Source organism: Acomys minous (genome assembly GCF_964271855.1).
Source record: "Acomys minous genome assembly, chromosome: 5".
NCBI lineage: Eukaryota > Metazoa > Chordata > Mammalia > Rodentia > Muridae > Acomys > Acomys minous.
This window is the reverse complement of record NC_140494.1, coordinates 7,558,519-7,579,958: the sequence shown is the minus strand read 5'-3', so window position 1 is coordinate 7,579,958 and position 21,440 is coordinate 7,558,519. Positions and strand designations below refer to the sequence as shown.

Here is a 21,440-nt window from a genome sequence, read left to right as displayed (position 1 = left end):
GTTGGAAACCAAATCATGAAACTTCACCTTAGTCTAGTTAAAACTTTTCTGTTCAAAATAAATAAATAAATAGCCGGTGGAGAGATAGCTCAGCAGTTATGTGTGCTTGCTGCCCTTGCAGACTTGCCAACACCCACATCAGCAGATCACAACTGTTTTGTAACTCCAGTTCCAGGGGATCTGACTGACTTCCTCTTCTGGCCTCAACAGGCACCTGGGTACATGTGTGTTTCACCCCCCTCTCTCTCAAACATACACACAAAGTAAAAATAAAGTAACTTGCAAAAAATTAACAAATAAATGATTCATTATATGAAATTTGTAGTTCTTTTGTTGAATTCAGAAGTTAAAATCTGTTTAACTGAAACAAAGAATTCCATCTACTGGCCTTCCCAGTATATGAAACATTGAGGATATTCATAAATATTTCACTAGAGAAAAAGCTCTTTCAGGAGCCTTACTTGTTATACGTTGTTTAGAAGCCACGTGCCTTTGTTTGCTTTTCTAGAAGCGAGAGTCAGTGTTTTCTGACCACCACACACTTCCCGTGAATACAGGGGTAGCTACACGAACAGACTGAGGGTCCACTCCACAGACATGGGAAGAAAGGCTAGCATTTCCTCCATGAAAAGGTTGAACCTTCGATCTTGATTTCAGCCTTGCCACTTTCTGACGATCTGACTGGCTAGGCAGTGTGTGTAAATCACTGCGTGAGTGATGGTAGCTATAGTAGGGTTCTCTCCTGAGAGCCCCAATCTTTTACACTTCCTCTCTGCCTGAAAGGTTTTAACAAAGAGTTCATGTGGTTGGGAAATTGTGGAATTGCGAGTTCTGTATGAGCCACGACATTTGCACTGCTGACCTAGGTGGAGACCTAATCGCATCGTCCATCCTGATAACTGAATGTTACAAATGTTGCATGATTCGTGTTAGAGTCATGGGTGGTATAAATCTTCCTGAAAACAGGAAATTTCAGTATGTGCAGTTGGCTGTGTCAGGGAGGGTTTCTGACGCACACTAGAGGTTATTATGGTTTGGTTTTGTCCTTGTTGCAGTGCTAATGAAGTTATTTCAACTCTCAGGAAGGACAGACAAGCACAGTTCAAACTCTGTTATCCCTGGGAGCCGACATCAACTCTAAAGATGGAAGGAACCGCTCAGGTATGAAATGCAAGTGATTTGAGGGCCTTTTTGTTGAATATGTTGATGTGGGTTGAACTCACCCAGCATGCACACAGCCCCTAGCCCTGAAAAAGCAAGCAGCTGTCTCTTCCTTAAAATAGCTTTTCCCTTGTAGAAAATGTTGGAGCCATTGATACTGACATTGTGATTTTTGGTTTTTCTTTTTTGTTGTTGAAATCTTTATATATACACATACATATATATATATATGTATATATATTATGTGTATTGGTGTTTTACCTGTGTATATAAGTGTACTATGTGCTTGCCTGGGACCTGTGAAGGCCAGAAGAGGGCGCTGGGTCACCTTGAACTGGTTGCAGGAGGTTGTACATTACCATATGGATGCTGGGAATCGGACCTGCGTCCTCTGGAAGAGCAGCCAATGCTCTTAACTGCGGAGCCCTCTCTCATCTAGCCTCTTTTTTTTTTTTTTTTTTGAGACAAGATCTCACAAACTCTGCAAGCCTGGCTGGCCTGGGTGCTAGAACTAAAGGTAGAGGCAGGCTAGCACAGCTGCCGAGTGCGGGCGTGTCCTCAGTGTGGGCGTGTCCTCAGTGTGGGCGTGTCCTCAGCATAGATGCCTCTTGTCTCCCTTTAGCCCTGCATCTGGCCTGTGCAGGTCAGCATGTGGCTTGCTCCAGGTTCCTCCTGCAGTCAGGACTGAAGGATACCGCAGACCTGACGGGCACCCTGGCCCAGCAGCTCACAAGGAGTGAAGATCTCCTGCAGGACTTCGCCCGCAGTGCAGAATCATGAGGACGCTTAGAGGAGGAGGCGGGGACGCGCATGGCGATGCACATCCTGCTTTTTCTGTCACCGACAGCTCATGTCTAAGCCGTGTTTCCATCCCCTCCTGCCTCTCCTCCTGCATTTTCTTCTGCTGAGTGGCCAGGAGTCTGGATACCTGGCGTGCGTGTGATCTTGAAATAGCCATCTTTTTTCCTTTTTTAAACTGTAATGAGGATTGAACTTAGAACCTCAAACAGGCTAAGCCAGTGCTGTTCCACTAACGTCGTCACCAACCCCATATCTTGTTTTTTTCTGTCTATCCTTATTTTGAAGTGAATATAATATGTATGCTTCTGTAAATACATGAAAGTGTAATAAAACTAAAAATGCAAATTGCTGTTTACTCAAGCTATAAAACATAGTTGGCCTATTTAAATTTTTCCTTTATAGCTTTTATATGGACATTTTGTTTCATAGGCCAGGAAGGGTGTGTTTTACCATTTATAACAGCATTTACAAGGAATTGATGGATACCTTTTTATATTCTCAGCACTGCTAGTTGCGATAAGGGTTTTTTTGTTTGTTTTCAGTGTGTATGGATAGTTTGCCTGCATGTAAGTCTGTGTGTCACATGCCTGGTGCCTTCAGAGGGAGGCCAGAGACGGCGTCAGATTTCCGAGGACTGGGCTTACAGACAGTTGTAAGCCACCACGTGAATGCCGGGAATCAAACCTCAGGTACTCCTAACCACTGAGCTGAGCCATTTTATTTTTTTATTTTTTATTTTTTGGTTTTCGAGACAGGGTTTCTCTGTGTAGCCTTAACTGTCCTGGACTCGCTTTGTAGACCAGGCTGACCTCGAACTCTCAGCAATCCACCTGCCTCTGCCTCCCAAGTGCTGGGATTAAAGGTGTGCGCCACCACACTTGACAGTATAAGATTTTAAATTTCAAGGACGTTTGTTTGTTTGAATAGACAGGTTCAGTCATGATCATGATTTGCTCCTCATGGGTTGGGTGCGATCCAGCGGCTACTATTACACACCTGCCTTGCTTGAATATTGCGCTTGTCTTGGCAAATAGCAAAGACTTGCAGCTCCTCTTATTTATTCTCCTGTGGAGTTCAAAAGTCCTCTTTCCTAATCACTAGAGAAACACAATCCTAACTTGTAACCTCTTTACCATACACTGTACACCTATGCTCACCTCAGGTGGGATTTGCATTCTCCCTCATGTCACAGATCTCTTTGTTTTGATGCCTTTTGGGTCTGAGGATGATCTGGTGTGCGATGTTCCATGTGTGCATGTTGGGGCCAAAAGGCCATCCTGAGCACACACACAAAGCATTCTTTTCGTTCTCGTTCGTATTTTCTCTCCTCGCCCCCTTCCTCTTTCCCTCCCTAATAAAAGCCTCTCCGTGTGCCTGAAGCTAGCCTCAGATTTGTGATATTTTTAAGTTCCAAGCACTGAGATTTGAGACCTGAGCTATAATGCCTCATATCTCTTGCTTGCTTGCTCCCCTTTGCTCAGAATTAATTCTCATGTGCCACGTTGCATCTGCCCTCCCTAGTACTAGACTCTAAACGCTGACTACTACAGGCCACTGCTAACATTACTCAACAGCCAGAAATAATAGTGGTTATCACAACATTAATTGTAGCAAAGAAAGTAATAATAATATGTGCCAACAATACACACTTACTATAATACTATATTAGAAATGCTAATAGCAATGCAGATGATAATAACTATTCTCCCTAATTATAGTTGCTCCTTTCATTTCCTTTGAGTCTCTCCCTAAAAATTATTTCCCAGGCCTCCCTACCTAAAACTCCATTCCTTTCTTCAGCATTTGATACCGCCTTCTTTGCAGTAGTTAGCCTCACTTGTCAGCTTCAGTGTCCACACAACCTAGACTCCCTTGGCTTGGCAATGGGTGTGTCTGTGAGGGATTGTCTTAAAATTAAGTTGAGGGAAGGCCCATCCCTGTGGGAAAGACTGTAAGCTTTGTCCCAGGTGAAAGCAGTCTTAGCGGGCTTTACCCTTGGACACTCTATGGATACTCCCTTAGATTAACCTTGAGATAGAGTGGGTGAAGCCATCCTGGGCTGGAATTCAGGAAGGGGACCTGGGGACTCCACCTGAACAATTGTTTTTCTAATTGACCCTCAATGGGAGAAGAAGACCACTCTTCACCGGCAGGCAGGGAGGAGAGAGCATGCAGCAGGTTTAGACCAGGCGTGAGCGCTAGTGGATCAGGGAACAGGCCTGACCAGCGCGCAGGCCAGTGACACCTAAGGACCCGTCCCGTGGAACAGATACCAGAAGGTTCACTCTTTTCCCTTTAACTGTTTTTCCCTCTTGTGTAAGCTAGTTGGGTTGTATAATAAAGTTTAATTGTTAAGAAACAGAGCCTACACTTCCCACTGTGGGCAGTTGCTGGGATAAGATTATCCCAGCATTCACACACCAGGAAAGGGCTATCTTTGTATTCAGGTGTTGCTTTCTGTACCATCAGAGAGCTGAGTACTGCCCAGACTTTGATATTATTATTTTCATTGGATCCTCCCCTGCCTGAATATTTTGTAAAAGTTCATCTCCATCACCTTCTGGTCGGTTTAATAAAGAGCTGACAGCCTACAGCAAAGCAGAAGAGGAAGGGCGGGACTTCTGAGCAGAGATGGTACTGGGGCAGAGAAGTAACAGGACATGTGGACTAGTATAGACGGGGTTAATTAAGTTATATGAGCTGGCTGGGAGCAAGCCTAAACTTTCATAAATAGTAAAAAGTCTCCGTGTTGTTATTGGGAGCTGGCGGCATAGATGGTCCCTCGTGGGCGGCAGCTGCGTTAGCTGCAGGCAGGGTCCTGAGCTGCATGAGGGGAGGAACTGAGCTGGGCATAAGCAAGCAGAGGAGTGAGCACAGTGCCTTCCTTTCTCTCTGCTTTTAACTCTGGATGTGACATGACAGCTGCTTGAAATCCCTGCTTTGACTGCTGCACAGTTATGGACTGACTGTAGCCTGGAATTTGTAAGCTGAAACAAACCTTTCTCCTCTGAGTTGCTTTTTGTCAGGGTATTTATTATAACAACAAAATAGAACTAGACCCCACCACAACTTGTTTTTTCTTGTTAGTATTTACCACTAGCGTGTGTGTGTGTGTGTGTGTGTGTGTGTGTGTGTGTGTGTGTGCATATCATGTAAAATTTGAGTTACTTTTTTATTATCTCTGTCTTCCATTGATATTTAACCAACTTGTGTCACGAGTAGGGCCTAGAACAGTCCTAGTAGAAAATAAGTTTATTGTAGTACGGTTAGTGAATGCATGATAGTAGTGGTTTGGTCTGAGTGCATAATATAAACTAGCTGCTGTGCTAAACACCGAACCCACGGCAGCTCATTTTCTTCTCCACCTCAAGCAGCCTTTCTCACACACTCCCTTGAGAAAAGTCAACTCGTGGGCGTCACCTTGCCGCCCCCACAAGCTGGCTTTATTGCTGTTGCTTTGTGCAGACTACTCTCTGAGAAGTTCCAGGGATTTTCTTTTTAACTGCCAGCTTAAGTAACGTCTTTTTCTTTTAGACAGGATCTCACTATGTAGTCCTGGCTGTCCTGGAACTCACTCTGTAGACCAGCCTGGCCTTGACCTCATGGATCCACCTGCTTTTGCCTCCTGGGTACTGGGATTAAAGGCGTACAGCACCGTGCCTGGCTAAGTAATATACTCTTAACTCTTAGATTACTGACATCTTCAGTTTCTTCTGCTTTCTGGACTCTTGCTCCTGGAATAGTTGACTCTAGGTTTGTTCTTTTTCTTCTCTTCCCCACCCCTCCACCCCCTTTTGGTTTTTCGAGACAGGGTTTCTCTGTGTAGGCTTCACTATCCTGGACTTACTTTGTAGACCAGGCTGGCCTCGAACTCACAGAGAACCTCTGCTTCCCTGGGTCCTGGGATTACAGGCATTCATCACGCCCGGCTTCTTTTTCTTTTTCAAAGACGGGATCTCAGTGTATATCCTGAGCTGGCCTTGAACTTGCCTTAGCTTTGGCCTTCTGAGTGTTGGGGTTGAAGGCCTGTGCCATCCGTCATGCCTTGCTTCTGAGGAGTCCTTTTCTGGTGCTGCTGCTCTGTGTCTTTTGTTCTTAGGATCTGTCCCTTCACTGCTAATATACTCAGCTTCATGCCCAGCTCACCCCTCTTTATTCTGCACCTGCTACCTTAGTAGCGGTTTTAGCTGCACCCCAGTATGTGGCAGCTACCCAACTCTCTCCAACCTTATTTTCAGCTGCGTGCTGAAAAAAAAAATTTAGGTGGGGGGCATGGCTTTATTAAGGCTGCCTCACAACCTGTTTCACGCTCACTTCCCCACACTGTGTTCACCTCCATCTTGTACTTGCTGCCTAGTCGAGAGCCCCTCAGTTCACCAGGTCAGTCAAGTTGGAAGCCTGGGGTCCTCAGCCCTCTACAGGCAGCCCTGGCCTGTCCCAGCTGTTGGATACCTCTGCCTGTCAGGCTCTTACACACCTCTCCTCTCAGACCCACATTGCAAACAGCCTTGTTAATTACTCCTGCTTCTACTTGCGTTCTCAAATCTGCCTTCCCTGTAGCTGCCAGAGCGCCCGCACCAGTTCAGATAAGGGCACCGATTGCCGTAGCTGAGCGCCTTCACGCAGGATGTGATTGTTACTATTGGCTCCTTGTGCGGATCTAGCGTCACCTGACGTACTCTGGGCATGACTGCAATGGAATGACTAGATTCAGTTAATTGAGGTGGAAAACCACAACTGTAGAGTTGAGTTTTAGAAGAACCATTGTACCTGGCATCTACTCCAGACTGATGGCCACGTAGGCCTTGTGGTAATTCTTGTGAATAATCGGTGATTGTTACCTGAAATGTATGGGGTTGCTCTTTCTTGGGAATTTCAGGACCTTAGCATGACCTCAGTCATAAGACATTGCTGGAAGTCTTATGATGACTGTGTGCTTAGATAGTGGTTCCTGAGACAAGTCGTAGATCTGACAAGAGATGTTGGTATTCATGAATTGACTTGCTAAAAGGCCTTTTTGTGTAACGATCAATAAAAAGTGATTCTGTGAAGCTGCTATGTGGTCTGTTCATCAGAGCTCCTCCACCCTGTTGCTAGAAAGCCTTTTTTTTTTAAACTTTCTATTTTTTTATTTTATTAATTTATTCATATTACATCTCAATTGTTATCCCATCACTTGTATCCTCCCATTCCTCCCTCCCTCCCACTTTCACCCTATTCCCCTAGGACCTAGGGGACCTCCTAATACATCGCTGACCCACCCTCCCTCTCTCTCTGTCTCTCTTTCTCTTTCTGTCTCTCTTTCTCTCCCTGTCTCTGCCATTGACCTGCTGCTGTGCTGTCCCTGCCTAAACAAACCACTATTCCCACCCCACCTCACCCCCACCCCCTCCCCACCCCCACCCCACCCCCTCCTCACCCCCACCCCCGCCCAAGTCACAGCAGGTATTTTGTCACAGCAGAAGAACTGTAACTAATACACTGGTAACACAGCTGAGACTAGCCTAACTTGCTATCTAGCCCAGGCTGGCCTCAAACTTGTGGTCCTCCTGCTCCACCGTCTTCAGCACACTTTGCTTGGCTAACTAGGGCTTCTGACCCTTCCCCTAAGACTTGATGTTTTGCCTGCACTCACGTCTATGTGAGAGTGTCAGATCTTAGAGTTACAGACAGTTGTGAGCTGCCATGTAGATGCTGGGATTTGAACCTGGGTCCTCTGAAAGAGCAGTCAGTGCTCTTAACCACTGAGTCATCTCTCCAGCCCCTTAAGCACGTCTTTTTTTTTTTTTTTCTCCCCAAGACAAGGTTTCTCTGTAATAGCCTTGACTATCCCAGACTCGCTTTTTGAGACCAGGCTGGTCTTGAACTCTCGGAGATCCACCTGCCTCTGCTTCCTGAGTGCTGGGATTAAAGGCATGTACCACCATGTTAAGCACATTTTAATTAAGCTCACTCAGGACAGAAGTTGTCAGAGATAAAAATGGATAAAATTGCAATCACTTGAAAACAGTTAGATCTAATATATTCCTGTACAAAAGGAAATCTGTGCAGTAGTTACAGGACAGAGTGAGAATGGACAGCAAGATGGGAAAGGAATAGAACTCTGGCTTAAGAAATGAGAGAAGAAACACCAGGGACAGAAGGAAGGCAGCCACCGCTGGATTTAATTTACCCTGAAATGTTGCTGCAGTTCACCAGCAGGTGGCAGACTAGGAAAAAAAGTCTCATTCTCACAGACTTTAAGATGTAGACTTTAAAACATAGAAAATGATGGAGGAAAAAACCAAACTCACCAGTAATTCCACTACTCAGTTATACCCACTCTTTTTCTTAAAATAAATATTTTTTTTATTTTTATTTATTTGTTGTTGTTGTTGTTGTTGTTGTTGTTGTTGTTGTTTTGGTTTTCCAAGACAGGGTTTCACTGTGTAGCCTTGGCTGTCCTTGGACTCACTTTGTAGACTAGACTGGCCTCGAACTCACAGCAATCCACCTGCCTCTGCCTCCTGAGTGCTGGGATTAAAGGTGTGCACCACCACACCGGCCTATTTTATTTTATTATTATTGTTGTGTGTATGAAGTGTGTGCACACATGCATACATGGGCGGAGGTCAGAGAACAACTTGGAGGAACCAAATTTTCTCCTTCAGTGATGGTGTGCAGGGATCTGACTCAGCTCAGCAGCCTGCCGGGTGTGTCGTTTGCTTTGAGAAATACCATGACCAAAGCCACTTGGACAAGAAAATATTAAATCCACCATACACTTTACAGTCCCTCGTTGAGGGAAACCAAAGACAGAACTCAAGGCAGAAGGTTGATGTAGAAACCTCAGAGGTTCACTGCTTGCTCCCGGGTTCATGGTCAGCTGCCCACCTGCCTCAGGGTGGCATCACCAACCATAGTCTGGGCCCTCCTACATCAATTAGCAACCAATAAGATGCTCCCATGGATACGGGCACAGGTCCATCTAACTTAGTTCTGAAGTGGAGGATCCCTGCTGTTATAAAGAGAGAAAATCTCAAATCAAGACTCAGGAGCCAGGTGCTGGGGTGAAGGTTTGCTAGCTCAGAGGGGCACGGAAAGCACCCAGGCTGCCCATCGTCCTCAGCCCACAGCCCAATGGGAAAGGCCTCTCCTCCGCACTGTCTTAAGCACCCTTCAACTCAGTGCCCCTCCTTCTTACTTCCTGTGTGTCTCTCTACCCGTCCTCCGGACTTCCTCCCACTCTTACGTTTTTTTCCCATGTTCACTTCCTGTCAATCTGGGTGCTTGCTCCACCTCTTGACCTAAGGTTAACTTTATTCAATCCTGTTTACAGAAAGCTCTTGGACTGAAGGTGTATGCTAGGGCTGGGCCACACCACAAGTACTTGTTTACAGTAAACAGAAAGCTCTAGGACCAAAGACTGAGCCATACCACAATTAGAAACAGGTTTTTACAGTTTACAATCTCGGGGTTCACAATGGGATCAGATTTCCTGCATCAATTCCCTTTGCCCAGGTGACTCTGGGTTTGTATCAAGTTGAAAGCTGAAGCCAGCTATGACAAGCCAAGTGCTGACACCCACTGAGCCATCTCACAGGCACAGTGGCCTGCTTCCCAGTCTGTCAAAATGAGTGTGTTTTAAGACAGTACAGTACATGCACTTTTGCCCCTAACTTTGTGTGCTTTGCTTTTAAATCTGTTGAGTACGTCATTATTGTATTATTATCTGTATTAATTATTTTATATACAAACATTTGTTTGCTGTATTAAGGTCACACTCGGGCCCTGGCACATACCAGACACCCACTCTGTCACATACACCCTGGGTATTAGTAAAGATAGGATAACCAGTAAACTTTTGTCCAGCCCCATTAAGAACTGAGGTGGAGAATGGGAGAGGGTGGTTAGATATGACCACTTGCAGGGTAGAGGCTGAGTGAATGCCTGAGAGACAGTGAAGCCACAGAGAGTATAGGCAAGTGATAAGGAAAAATAAGCAAAAAGCAAGCAAACAAAAAACAGCTGGAGAGATGACCCAGTGCTTAGGTCACTGGACGCTGTTCCAGAGGGCCCAGGTTCAATTCTAAGCACCCAAAAGTGGTTTGCTACTATCTGTAACTCCAGTTCCAAGAGATCTTATTCCCTCTTCTGGCCTCTGCTGGCACCAGGCACACATGTGGAGCACAGACATATATGCAGGCAAAGCTTTCATATGCATAAGATAAAAATTGTAACCACTGAGGCACTGGTTAAGAGCACTGGCTGCTATTCCAGAGGACCCAGGTTCAATTCCCAGCACCAACATGGCAGCTCTCAACTGTCTGTCTCAGGTCCAGTGGATCCAACTCCCTCACACAGACCAAACACCAAATGTACATGAAAAGAAATTAATTTTTCAAAAGAGAGAAAACTAGGCTAGAGATGTAAAGTTATTGTTAGAGTATTTGCCTGCTGCACCTAATACCCTGATTTGATCAACACACTGCAAATAAGTGAATAGTGAAACGGTTGGATTAGACATGACAGAACATTTTTTCAGAGGAGAGCACAGCAAGTCTATTAACAAAGAAAGACAAACCGTGACAGGGTTAGGCTTGCTGATGGGATCAAGGACCCTCATCCAGTCAGGAGAACAGGGTCAGTAGCCTTGGGAAGGCTCAGCCTCAAGTATGGTAGGAGCATTTCTACTTAGAGGGGTTGAGGAAGAAAAGGCCTGGGGAAGAGGGGAAGGCTTAAAGCAGAATGCGGAGCCATAGCTTATTGTATGTCACTGTCTTGGGAGATGGGGGGTTGGGGTGGGTATGGGGGCCGGGGGATAGGGGGGCGGAGGCAGGTTGACAGGGGTAGTGAGTTGAAGGCAACTAGTGATGTATTTGGTGTTTCTACAATACCAAATAATGTAAATTCACATTCAATAGTGTTTGTACTTTTAAAAGTTACTTTCAGCCAGGCCTGGGAACACAGGCCTATAATCCCAGCTACTCAGGTGGCTGAAGCAGGAGGATTCCAAGTTCAAAGCCTGCCAGGGCCACAAAGTCAGCACTCAAGGCCTGAGGCTGCAGTGTGTGCCAGGGCAGCCTGGGAAACTTAGACTCCATGGGAAGGTTAGCCTGATTAGCAGCTCGATCGGATTGAGGCGTGCATGGTCGTCATCTATGAAGGTGTTTGCAGGCAGGTTTGACTAGGGAGGGAAGACCCTCCAAGAATGTGCGTGGTGCCATCTTTCAGGCTGGGGTCCTGAACTGACTGGAAAGAAGACAACTAGATAAGACCGTCATTCCTGACAGCTGAGGTAACAGTGCCACCTGTTCCTTTCACCACAAGGCTCCTGCTGCCGTGCCTTCTCCATCATAACGGGCCCTAACATGTGAGCCAAAAGAAGCCCTTCCTGAAGTAGTATCTGATACTTTGTCACAGCAATGAGAAGTAATGGATACGTCCTGTCTCATCTCCCCCCCACCCCCAGCCAAAAGAAAGTGAAGACAAAAAAATGTGGGCTAAGAATATACCTGCGGATAGAGCACAGGCTCAGCACGGACAAGGCCATAGATTCCATTCCCAACTCCCAAACAACGTTGCTTTCATGTGTCAGAGGTCAAGATCCAGTTGTAAAAGGTGATGTGGCTTTTACAGCTGGGACAGCAAACACAACAGTACGGATAGGGTGGTGCATATAACTGCCTGTCAACTCAGCAATTACAGACTCCTAATTCCTTTCACCAGTCCCGAGAAAGGTAATTGACTTAATAATGGGGCTGGCCCTAGGCATTCCTGAGAAAAGCACTAGAGAATAATTACACTTACCAGTTCCCCAGTGTCTGCCTTGGTGGGTTTTCTTGCCTGAACACATCAGCCTGGGAACCTCTGCAGACATCTGCAGCAATGCTTGCTGGGAGCTCAGTCACCTTCCCTCTGCTCAGTAAAAGGCTGGGAACATCCTTGAGGTATTTGAAATAGTGTTTAAAATATAGCAATGATAATTAGTTTTGTTGTTGGGGTTGTTTTTTTTCTGAGACCAGGTTTCTTTCTTTTTTTTTTTTTTTTTTAAGGTTTATTTTATTTATTATGTTTACAGTGTACACCTGCGCACCAGAAGAGGGCACCAGATCTCATTATAGATGGCTGTGAGCCACCATATGGTTGCTGGGAATTGAGCTCAGGACCTCTGGAAGAGCAGCCCGTGTTCTTAACCTCTGAGCCACCTCTCCAGCCCCGGAGACCAGGTTTCTTTGTGTAGCCTTGGCTGTCCTGGACTCTCTTTGTAGACCAGGCTGGCCTCGAACAGGGATTTTACTGTTTCAGAGACTTTTCACAGATTCACAGCTTGGTTACCAGTATGAGCTCTGGATTTAAACCCCAACTTTTCCACTTACTACTTGTGTGGCCTTTAAAAATATACCCATGTGTCTAAGCCTCAGCTTCCTTACCTCAAGAACAAAACATACTGAGGTTTGTTGTTGCTTATCTCCTCGCCCCTCCAAGTCCGCCCCCCAGCCTTGCAACCTCCCTCCCAAGAGATAAAAATAAGAAAAATAAATGACATCTCACCATGGAAGCTGTGGTGTGTCACAAAGTATAACATTTTGCCCAGGCAGCTTTACTTGCAATTGTTCATTACAATGAATCCTTGGTCTGGTTCGAGGCCTCTGGCTTCTGCTATGCTCTCAATACTGGATCCTCACTGGAACTCCTCTCAGATATCCTGTTGTTGCCCTGGGTATGGAGATCATGCAGCTTTGGGTCTGCAGGACTGGCCCCTTCACATGCTCCAGCCGCTCACAGGTGGAGTAGATGTTCAGATTGGGTCAACGCAGAGCCCTGGATCCGGGCCTGTGTGGGAGGGAGTGGAGCTGCTCAGCCCTCATCTCTCCCACACTCACACCACTAGCTCCAGCTCCAGCTCCCAGCACTGCCCCAACTAGGGGCAGAGCCAACTCTCCCATGCCCATGCCACCAGACCAGCTCTTCTGTGCTGCCCAGGCAAGATGAAGGGCAAGAGGCTTCTTTTCTAAGCCAATTTGGGCTACACAGCAAGATCCCACAAACTACATGCATATAAATATAACTGCCTGTCAGAAGGACTGAAGGGGATCGGCAGGGGGGCGGGGGAGACTTGGTAGGGTCTCTCTACAGAGCCTTAGCTGCCCTGTCATGGAACTATGTAGACCTGGCTTGTCTTGAACTCCCATCAATCCTCCTGCCTCTGCCCCCGGGTGCTGGGATTAAAGGTGTGAACCATGACACCCAGCTATTTCGAGCACTTGAGTCTGTGCCAGGCATAGTACCGCACACCCTAGATAGATGTTTCTGGTAGTTTGGTTTGGTTTTTGGTTGTTTATTTGTTTTGGGGGTGGGAGTTGTTTTGGGTTTTTTGTTGTTGAATTTCTGGGGATCAAACCCAAGGCCTTAGACATTGCTAGGCAAGTACTGTACCAGTGAGCTACGTCCCCTCCCCTGTATGTGGGGGAGTGGTGAGGGGGCAGTGCAAGTGAAAGAGAATGTGTGCTACGGTGGAAATGAAAAGACGTTTTGTAGGGATGTCTATCTTTCCTTCCATCATGTGGGACCCATGCCCGATGAGACACTGACTGCCCACTGTGTTTTGATGACACTGGTTGGCCTTTAAGTCCCTGGGATCAGCATGCTCCGTTTCCCCCAGAGCCAGGGTTATAGGACATTACCACCCTGCCTGTTTTCACATGGGTTTTGGGGGGATCCAAACTCAGGTCTTTGTGCTTGTGGGGCAGGTAGGCTTTACCCACTGTTCCATCCCCTGTACCCCGACATTCATGGAGTTGCCTAGATGGGCCTCAAACTTGGTGATTCGGCTTTCTCAGCTATCCTAACAGGAATACAGGCCTTGGCACTAGGCTCCTAGATCAACAGTTTAGACTCGTTGTAGTTGTGGGACACAGTATGTTAACCAAACACTTATGAAATCCAGAATATATCAGGTAGTCAAAGTGCTATCAACTCACTAACCTAACCACATGTGGTCCCCTATCTCTGCCTTCCAAGTACTGGGATTACATGAGGCCCCAAACCTATCTGGCCATTATTTGGGGAGTGGGGACCCAAACTCTAGTCTTCTCACTTGCTCAGCAAGTACTTCATCCACTGAGCCAGCCCCTCATTTTAACTCTACTCAGAATGGCTTCCTGACTCAGGTGTACTGCAGTTTATCTGAACTGTTAGCGTTTGTGAATACTGAGAATGCTTGCTCAGTTCTTAAAGATGTCATTGTAAGCAGTGTTGGAGTCTTTGTATGCTCTGAACAACTGGAAGAGGACCAAAAGATAAGTAAAGATATGTGGGGGGGGGGGGGGGTTAAGTGTCAGTTTCTTTATCTGTAGCAGCCACAGTTCAGGTAGCAGAAATGGCAGACGTTCCAGGCCGTCTAAGCAGAAGGAGCTCTGTTGTAGGTCCTCGGTGGAACGCATAGTCACTAGGAGGGCTGAAGAGCAGATCCAAGGTTGAACTTTGAGGGGAGACTGTGAGTGTTCCAGCGTCCCTCCCTAGACATCCTACTGTGTGTCAGAGTGTTTGATTCCTCCACACCATTGCCCAGAGTAACGTCTACTCACTTGACAAAGTAAGAGTTTTGCGTTTTTTAGATTCTGAATCTGTGAGTTCAAGGTTAGCCTGGTCTACAGAACGAGTACCAGGACAGTCAGGACAACACAAAGAAGCCCTGTCTCAGAAAAAGACAAGACAAAACAAAACAAAACAAAAAAACCCTAACCTAACAGATTATAACCTGATTCTATAAGTGATCTGGGTGGGTTTGCTGATCTGGGCAAAAGTCAGTGGATCTCAGATAGCTGTCTCAGACCTCTCCGTCAGCTGGGGTTATAGGATGGTGCTGGCTGGACATAGTTGACTCTGCTCCGTGGAGACTCTTCCTCTGTCAGGCTTCACTGCACTTACATTCATGACATTGGCAGAGACTCAACACAGAAAGGAGAGACTCAAACACTCTACTCTGCAATGTCTGTGTAGATTCCATTGGCCAAAGCTATGTCCATGACTTAGGCCTGCGGCATAAGTCAAAAAACAAATCAACAACAACAATAACAAAACAACTGTGGGGGCAGGGAAGCCAAGCCTGGTGGCCCATACCTTTCATCCTAGCACTCAGGGAGGCAAAGGCAGGTGGATCTCTGAGTTCCAGGCCAGCCTGGTCTACATAGCAAGTCCAGGACAGCCAAGGCTACACAGAGAAACCTTGTCTCGAAAAACCAACCAAACAACTGTGGTTCTGAATTCCTGGGGGCCTCCAGGCACTGTGCCAGAAGTGCCACTTCTCTGGGGGAAGGTTGAGCGACATTGGTCTCTCTGACTAAAAAGGATGAGTTCTACTTACCCCAGAAACATCAGGCTCCAAGGTGGGGAAGGGTGGTACTTGGTACTCAGTACATGCCACCGGATTTCTGGTTTGGCCGGACATGTGGGAGAAAAATATTTCTCCACAGCAAAGTATTAACAGATCTTTTAGTTGGGCTGCCAGCACCAGATGGCAGCGGAGGCCTGACCTGATTCGGGCAAACAGAATGGCTGCTTTGGAGACAGCTTGCTACCACAGATGGACAGCAAATGCTCACTGCGACTGTGCAAGCCTCTAGGGTGGTCTCAAAGGCCCAGAGACAACAGCCTGGCCAGGAATCAAGTCTGGGGGGTCCCACAGAAGAATTCTTCAGGGAGGAGGGGGGCCCATCTTTCCCCAGAGTTAGCTCAGAATAAACAGCCAGGCTCAGATCATCTCTGATGAAATAGATGGTGCTTGCTCTTTATTTCAGGTGAAATAGGAACTTCTAAACCATGGGCATCGGGGAGGGGTTTTGCATGTGAATGTGTTGGCTGGGATGAGGACGCTGGCGATACTCTCTTTTCATGGAGAAAGATAACAGGTGACAATCTCACGTGACTGACCACCTGTAGCCATCTTGGGATTGTGTCATATGCTCTTGTGGCAGGCGCAGAAACAGGGAGGAAGCTTTGTCCCACACCTTCAGTTCTCAGGATGAGATTTTTAAATCTCAGGTTTGAACATGCTCCATCTTGCAAGTTCTATGCCAATCCCTCTGGAGGCGCTGTCCACGAGCCCCACAAACAGCAAACAAAAGGAATACAAATAATCCTTGAAAATTTTTCTTAGGGCAGGGCAGTGGTGGCACAGGACTTCGATTTCAGCAGAGGCAGAGACAGACAGATATCTGTGAGTTAGAGGCCAGTCTGGTCTACAGAGTGAGTTCCGAGACAGCCAAGGCTGTTATACAGAGAAACCCTGACCTGAAAAAACAAAAAAATAAAACAAAACAAAAATCTTAGGTGAGTATAAGGCGTTATGCCTATAATCGTAGTACTCAGGAAGTAGAGGCAGGAAGGTTACTCTAAATCCAAGTACATAGTGGTCTTTATCATCTATCCCAGGCCAACAACAAAACCCTCGTCGGGGCATGCCTATAATCTCAGCATTTGGGAGGCAGAGGCAGGGGAGGGTTGCCACAAGTCTGAGGCCAGCCTAGACTATAAAGTAAGACCCTATCTCAAGCAAAACAAAACAAGGGGCTGGAAAGAGAGTTAAGAGCACCTGGGCTCCGGGCATGGTAGCTCACCCTTTTAATCCCAGCACTTGGGAGGCAGAGGCAGGTGGATCTCTTGAGTTCGAAGCCAGCCTGGTCTACAGAGTGAGTTCCGGGACAGCCAAGGCTAAACAGAGAGACCCTGTCTTAAAAAAGAAAAAAAAAGAGCACCCGGGTTTGATTCCCAGCGCCTACATGTTAGTTCATTGCTGTCTGTAAGGAACAAGAGCAAAGGACAGGGCGTGTACCCCTTTGCACAACGCCCAATCACCACTTTGTTCTGGCCATAAAGGAGCCTCTGAGAACACACCTTTATCAGAGCTGCCTTAATTAGGATTCTTTGGGTGAAATTATCTTTGCCTTGCCTCCCTTTCCTCTCTTCCCTCAGAGCACTTCCTAATCTCCACTCTTGCCCAGGAAGCAATCATTTGTTTACAGACTTGTAAGGAATTTCAGAGACACTTTTCTGAAAACAGTTATCAGGGGCTGAGAAAGATGTTATGGACCCATAAAGATCATGTCACTCTCCACACCACTGCTGTCCAGCTGGCGACCTTATGAAAGTTATATTTCCTGCCTCTTTCCTGCTTAACAGCAGGGTACGAATGGGGCTTAATTCATTATAAAGATTAAACATGTATGGTGTTTGTGTGTAGCAAGTGCTCAACATACATGCCTGTTGGCCAGTGTATCCTAGGAGCAACAGTAGACTGGCTTAATCGCCAAGTTAAGTTTTCAAAGACAAAGTAAAACCATTGTGGTTGACGGCACTCCAATTCAAAAGGATGGGTTCAGCAGTGGGTAGTAGCTATGAAGATGCCATTTGTACTTAATGTTTCTAACTTGCCTTTTTCTCTCTCTCTCTCTCTCTCTGAGGGGAGATCTCATCCCTTCCTTCTTTCTTTCCTTTTGCCTTTCCTTTCGTGTGTGTGTGTGTGTGTGTGTGTGTGTGTGTGTGTGTGTGTGTGTGTGTGTGTGTAGCGCCAGAATCAACACAGGGACTTGTGCTTGTGAGGCAACAAACTCTCTGTCACTGAACTACCTCACCAGCCCCTCCATTTTCTTGAAAAGAAAACCTGATTCATTTTTAAACCCATGCTAAGGTGGAAAGGCACAAAAAAGAAAGTTAGTGAATGAAGATGAAATTATTTCTCTTAATTAATTAACTAAAAATTAATTAAAAATGAATCTCTCAAGAGGAAAGGCATATATAATTAAAAATGTAAGAAGATATTTCTTCAGTTATTCTAGGGTTGGAGAAATGGCTCAGTGTCTGAGCACACTTGCTGTTCTTGCAGAGGACCAGCATCCACATAGGGCAGCATGCCAACCACCTGTAACTCCTGTTCCAGGAGATCTGATGTCCTCTTCTGGCTTGCACAGGTATTGCACGCACACAATGCACACATAGACAGGCGGGCATACACATATTTATCCTGTCTTTCCCTGCTATCTTTATCACCAAGATGTCCTCTGTCCCTCTCATGACTACATCTTGTCAATGCCATGCAACATCTCTGATGATAGGTCACAGTGGCTTCATAGAAAATCAGCCCCTACTTCTGACAGTGGAGCAGCTGTTTGTCATGGGCTTGAATGCTATAAGTAAGGAATTCAAACAAAAGACAGGACTAGCTTGCCTCTGCTCCCCAGTGACCAGGGCCTTCGATAGATGAGAAAGCTGACATCACACAGGCATGCGGCAAGTGACAGTGGCAGTTGTTTGGCAACCTCAGTTCCTTTTCAAGTGAGCAGCTCCCTGGAGTCTCTCTGCAGTGTGAGCCACAGAAGAAGCCAGGCAAAAGCCACATTGTCTTACATAACCTAGTTTTGAGAGTCATGCGATGCCACTTCCTCACATTCCGATTGTTCAAGCCACTGAGAGCTTCGCCCAAGTTCAAAAGACTCTAGCCCTTGATGGGAAGATGTGTTGTTCTGCCCCCAGTGTCTTCCAAAGTGGTCTGGCTACTTCTGCTTTTGTTAATCCCTTCGTGTAGTACCCAAAGAAGCCTGGGACATTTTATTTCATTTGTTTTTAAATCATATGCATGTATGCGTGCGTGTGTGCGTGCGTGTGCGTGTGCGTGTGCACGTGTGTGTGTGTGTGTGTGTACATCTTCATATGTGAGTGCTGGCATTCAAATGGAGATGAGAGAAGAGCCTTGGGTGTTGGTCCTCGCCTTCTGCCTTGTTTGAGACAAGGTCTCTTGTTCACCTCTGAGTACTTGAGGCTGGCTGGCTCTCAAGCCCTTAGAGATGCTCGTGTCCCCTTTGCGTCCCATTGTGGGAGTGCTGGGATTACAGACACACACGACCGCAGCTTTACATGGATTCTTGTGTTCCAAACTCAGATCCCTGCACTTGTGAGACAAACATTTTCACCCGCCAAGCCATCTCCCCAGCCCTAGAGGAGCTTCTAACACTAGGTCAGGCATGTCCTCTTGCTCATGCGAACTCCTCCTCTGTGCTGAAACCCCACCACCACCTCAAGCCTCATTCACACAGCACAGGCTTTTCACTTCCTCAAACGAAACACAATAAACCTCAGTGTCTTCCTGGAAATTTCTTTTCTTGATATGTCATGTGCTTTCTGTCCACAGCCTAATAAACATCACCCCTCAAGAGTTGTTGTCCCTGATCTCTCTCCTAAAGCCCTTCCTTAAATTCTGTCATTTGTAGTAACAATGTAGGCAAACCAAGAGGACACTGTACTACTGACTTAAATAAGCCAGGCACAGAAAGACAAGACACTCCAGTCACAGGACTTAACTCGAATGAAGAATCAAAGCACTGTACCACTGACCTCTACTCCCAGCCATTGCTTGTGGAGTTTTTATTTTGTTGGTTTTTTGTTTTGTTTTGGTTTGGTTTTGTTCAGCTTGGTTTTTTGAGACAGGGTTTCTCTTTGTGGCCTTGGCTATCCTGGACTTGCTTTGTAAACCAGGTTGGCCTCGAACTCACAGATCCACCTGCCTCTGCCTCCCTGAGTGCTGGGATTACAGGCGTGCACCCCCATGCCTATTGAATTTCATGACATTTTATGAAATGTTAATTCACATGGCAACTTAGGTTCTTTTGAAAATGTTTCTTTTTCTGTTTGCATGTGTGTCATGTGTGTTTGTGTAAGTGTGACATGTGTGTGCAACTGTCCTCAAGAGATTGAGGTGGGGGGTGTCATCGGATCTCACTGAAACTGGTATTACAGATGGTTGTGAGCTGTCCCCATGTGAGTACTGGCTACTGAACTCAGCTCCTCTGGAAGACAGACATACACTTAATCTCTGAGCCGTGTCTGCAGCCCTGTGAGCTCTTTCCGAAATGGCAGAAATAAACTTGATTTCTTAACTAAATATGAAAAACATGAACTGAATTTGGAGTCCATAGTCTCAACGGCTGCTGACACCCTTGCCCTCGGGGACTGAGCAGACACCAGGTCTCTCCCTCACTGGTGGCAGGCTGCTGAGTTGGTGGCTTTCCTTAACAGTTTGCTAAAGCAGCAAACTGCAGGACACCTGTGATGCCTCCACTTCAGATTCCTTGGTCTCTACCCTGCAAGTGGCAAAAGAAGCAGTGTGGGAGGTCGTGTGGCCCTTGTACGGGCCTAAGTCCACTCTACTGTAGGCTTTGGTCTCCACCCACACACAAGCAAGGCCTGGAAATGGCAGCTCACCATGAACCCCAGAGCCCTCTACCAATGAGCACAGGGTAGTAGAATGGAAGGACTCAGGCTCTGCTACCAGAGTTCTGAGTTTGCATCATAGCCCGGCCTTTCACTCCCATGTGATTCCAGATAAAGTCCATTTACCCGGGAACCTCAGTTGTCCCATTTGTGATTATGTCACAATGCTCACCCTGCAGAATTTGCTGTGAGAGCACAGTGCCTGGCACGCAGAAAACATTTAATAGACAGATGTTATTATTATATCACATACTTTATTGGCCATCATTTAAAACACATTAAAAAATATTTAGTGACTTTATGTGTTTGGGTGTCTGCATGTACGTCTGTACACTACATGTGTCCAGTGGGTGCGGAGGTCAGAGGAGCACCTCAGATCTCCTGGAACTGGAGTCATAAAAGGTTGTGAGGCACCAGCTGGGTGCTGAGAACCAATCCTGGGTCCTCTGAAAAAGCAATCAATCCTATTAATTGCTGAGCTATTACTACAGCAACTATTTTTTTTTTTTTTTTGGTTTTTCGAGACAGGGTTTCTCTGTGTAGCCTTGGCTGTCCTGGACTGACTTTGTAGACCAGGCTGGCCTCGAACTCACAGCGATCCGCCTGCCTCTGCCTCCCGAGTGCTGGGATTAAAGGCGTGCGCCACCACGCCCGGCTTACAGCAACTATTAAAAGTATTTCTGAGCTGGGCGCAGTGGCGCACACCTTTAATCCCAGCACTCTGGAGGCAGAGGCAGGTGGATTGATGTGGTCTACAAGGTGAGTCCTGGACAGCCAGCCAAGGCTACACAGAGAAACCCTGTCTGGTAAACAACAACAAGTACTTCTGTGACTCACTACCTGATGTTGGTTTATCTAATAGAAACACAGACCAGTAGTGTTAATTATATACATATATTTGAATATTCTTCGTCCATTATAGTCAAGGTTTAGTTCAGTTCCTCAACTTAGATGAGATCACATAGCTAAGGATCTCAAAATACATCTGTTTCTCTGATCTCAGAGTAAACAGTGTATTTTTGCCAAATGTCCACACCCAGACTCACTACATAAATACAGAAGGCTGTATTTGCTACATTCTTTGAACTCTTAAGACATTTCTTTTTCTAGTATGAATGACAGTTATGCCCAGACTGTGAATTCTAGTTCCTTATTCCAGACTACAGCCCACTAAAACAAAATTCAAGAAACCCATTGACTTTTTCTCATTACTTTCAACTGCATGCTTGTCT

General features: G+C 46.2%; 1 protein-coding gene across 4 annotated transcripts in view; it reads left to right on the top strand.

The window, feature by feature from the left end:
* The window catches only part of ANKRD16 (ankyrin repeat domain 16), a 60,308-nt gene that overhangs the window by 8,445 nt on the left and 30,423 nt on the right, over positions 1 to 21,440 (top strand). The window contains exons 6-7 of one of the 4 annotated variants that reach the window (XR_014779630.1): positions 1,083 to 1,161; positions 2,505 to 2,651. Coding sequence is in view for 3 of the 4 variants with exons in the window: in XM_084783969.1 (XP_084640095.1) it covers positions 1,083 to 1,161; positions 1,784 to 1,941 (237 nt within the window). In the remaining variant the exon portion in view is untranslated. Of the gene's footprint in view, positions 1 to 1,082; positions 1,175 to 1,783; positions 2,308 to 2,504; positions 2,652 to 21,440 lie in introns of those variants that run through there. The other 3 variants (XM_084783969.1, XM_084783970.1, XM_084783968.1) reach the window with 3 other exon arrangements.